This window comes from Octopus bimaculoides, chromosome 5 (genome assembly GCF_001194135.2).
Source record: "Octopus bimaculoides isolate UCB-OBI-ISO-001 chromosome 5, ASM119413v2, whole genome shotgun sequence".
NCBI classification, from domain to species: domain Eukaryota; kingdom Metazoa; phylum Mollusca; class Cephalopoda; order Octopoda; family Octopodidae; genus Octopus; species Octopus bimaculoides.
In genome coordinates, this window is record NC_068985.1 from 46,429,871 (window position 1) to 46,432,151 (window position 2,281).

A 2,281-nucleotide genomic window follows, 5' to 3' on the forward strand; every position below is an offset into this window, starting at 1 on the left:
TTTAGAAATTAATTTGCAGTTGTGTGATTCCAGATTTGATGTCAGTGTACAATGTCTGAGGCAAGTGTCTTCTGCTATATCCTTGTGCTGTTGTTGCGAGTGAAAATGGCTAGACAGAAATGATGTAGAAATCCATTGGACTCTGCCTAGTCTTGGGTGGTATAAGCATAATCCAATGTTCAGTTTAACCAATGATACCACTTTGGATGCCTTACGTGGAGTCTATTCTTTTGCAAAAATTCAGACCAAATCTCCTTTGTGATGATAACATGATGTATTTGTGTGTTATTTCTGACTGGAGCAACTCAAGAATAATGTTCTTTTTTCTATTTATTGTCATGGGTGCTATTCTTACACCTGTAACCTATCAAACAATAAAATAAAATCAGATGGAAGAACAGCTCTCTGTTACTTTAATTCTTGTTGGTTTTCATTTCTTTAGTTCTTTTTAAAAATGTCAGAACATTATAAATTCTCAGTAAATGAAATCTTGCAATTAGATTTTTGATATGCATGTTTACAATGGTCTATTTACTCTCATGGTGGCCTTAGAAAAAAACATAAATGTCTTAGCAGCTTCTCTCTCTAATAACTTGAGGGTTTCATGTTAACTGAAGAATCTTACTGTCATAATCAATAATCAATCAGAATACAAAAACCTGTGTTACTACAATCTCCACCAGCTGTTACCAGTATCAAATCGGAAACATTAATTAATATATACATGTTATATTTTCTAATATCTTATTTCTAATAACTTCTAGAAGCATGTTATTTGCAGCAAGACATACACCCACACATAACATTGCAGTGTATGAAACTCTGCATGGTTGCTCAACTTGCTTGAAATAACTGGTTGGAAAGTGAATTTCTGTAACACACAGCTCTTCTTGTGTCTACGATAGAAATCATTTATTAATGTTAATGAGAGTAATGAGTATCAGAAATGGGTATCAGTAATCAGTATCAAAAACATCTGGTGGAATTATAGGATTTAGTTTTGTCTTGCTACATTCTGAACTCAAATCCCACCAAGTTTGACCCTTTTCTATCCAAGAACCAAAAAAAAAAGAAAATGTACCAGTCTCAAAGTTGGATTCATTTGGTTAATTATATACTCTTCTTCCATTGGAAATATTGTCTGTTTGTTCTACATCAGAATTCAGTTGCAATATATTTGCTTGGTTATAAGGCAGTGAGCTGGCAGAATCGTTACTGCACTGGGCAAAATGCTGAGTGGCATTTCGTCCACCTTTATGTTCTAAGTTCAAATTCCACAAAACTTAGTGGCTTTGTGCTAAAATTTGAAAGTAATATATTTGCTTGGTTATTGTCTCTATTATTATACTATTGTTAATACTATACATACCATAACTGTACTATCATTACTAGTATACCATAACTACTCTAGCATACTATAACAACTGTTTGTAATATATTTACATTATTAAATTCTACCAGTATAACTGACTGGGATTGGGAAAATTTGTTTTTTAACTGAACCACTGAGTCAGCTTTGCAATTTCTTGATTATTGCTATAGCAAATTAATATAACTGGTATTGTGTGTTTGTGTATATACATATTTATATATATATACAAACATGTGCGTGTGTGCATATTAGTGTGTATGTGTATGCATCTGTTGATTTTCTTTTTATAAAACCTTCCTGCAGTCACACATCAATATTGTGTTGGCACTTATATTTTCATATGCATTTTACTGTTGACATTGCTGTTATATTTATTGTTACTGTTTTATTATTAATGAGTAGCTCATTTGACTGTTTCTTCTGTTTTTTTTTACAGGAAGTAATCCTTCATCGAGATAATAATGAAAAGTTGGGCCTAACTCTTTGTTATGGATCCTTGGACGATGACATGACTGATATATTTATTGGTGAGGTAAGCTGGCCCCTTAACATACTTATATCTTATACCTTCTACTTTAGATGCAGTATTCTTTTATTCACCTCTTGTATTATCATCATCATCATCATCATCATCGTTTAACGTCTGCTTTCCATGCTAGCATGGGTTGGACGATTTGACTGAGGACTGGTGAACCAGATGGCTACACCAGGCTCCAATCTGATTTGGCAGAGTTTCTACAGATGGATGCCCTTCCTAACGCCGACCACTCCGAGAGTGTAGTGGGTGCTTTTACGTGCCACCGGCACGAAGGCCAGTCTGGCGGTACTGGCAACGGCCATGCTCAAAATGGTGTCTTTTATGTGCCACCTGCACGGGAGCCAGTCCAGCGGCACTGGCAATGATCTCGC

General features: G+C 35.0%; 1 protein-coding gene across 3 annotated transcripts in view; it reads left to right on the forward strand.

Moving 5' to 3' along the window:
• LOC106879078 (E3 ubiquitin-protein ligase PDZRN3-B) overlaps positions 1–2,281 on the forward strand; it is a 768,027-nt gene that overhangs the window by 704,090 nt on the left and 61,656 nt on the right. For all 3 annotated transcript variants that reach the window (XM_052968369.1, XM_052968370.1, XM_052968371.1), the window contains exon 6: positions 1,809–1,904. In XM_052968369.1, coding sequence (XP_052824329.1) covers positions 1,809–1,904 — 96 coding nt within the window. The remainder of the gene's footprint in view (positions 1–1,808; positions 1,905–2,281) is intronic.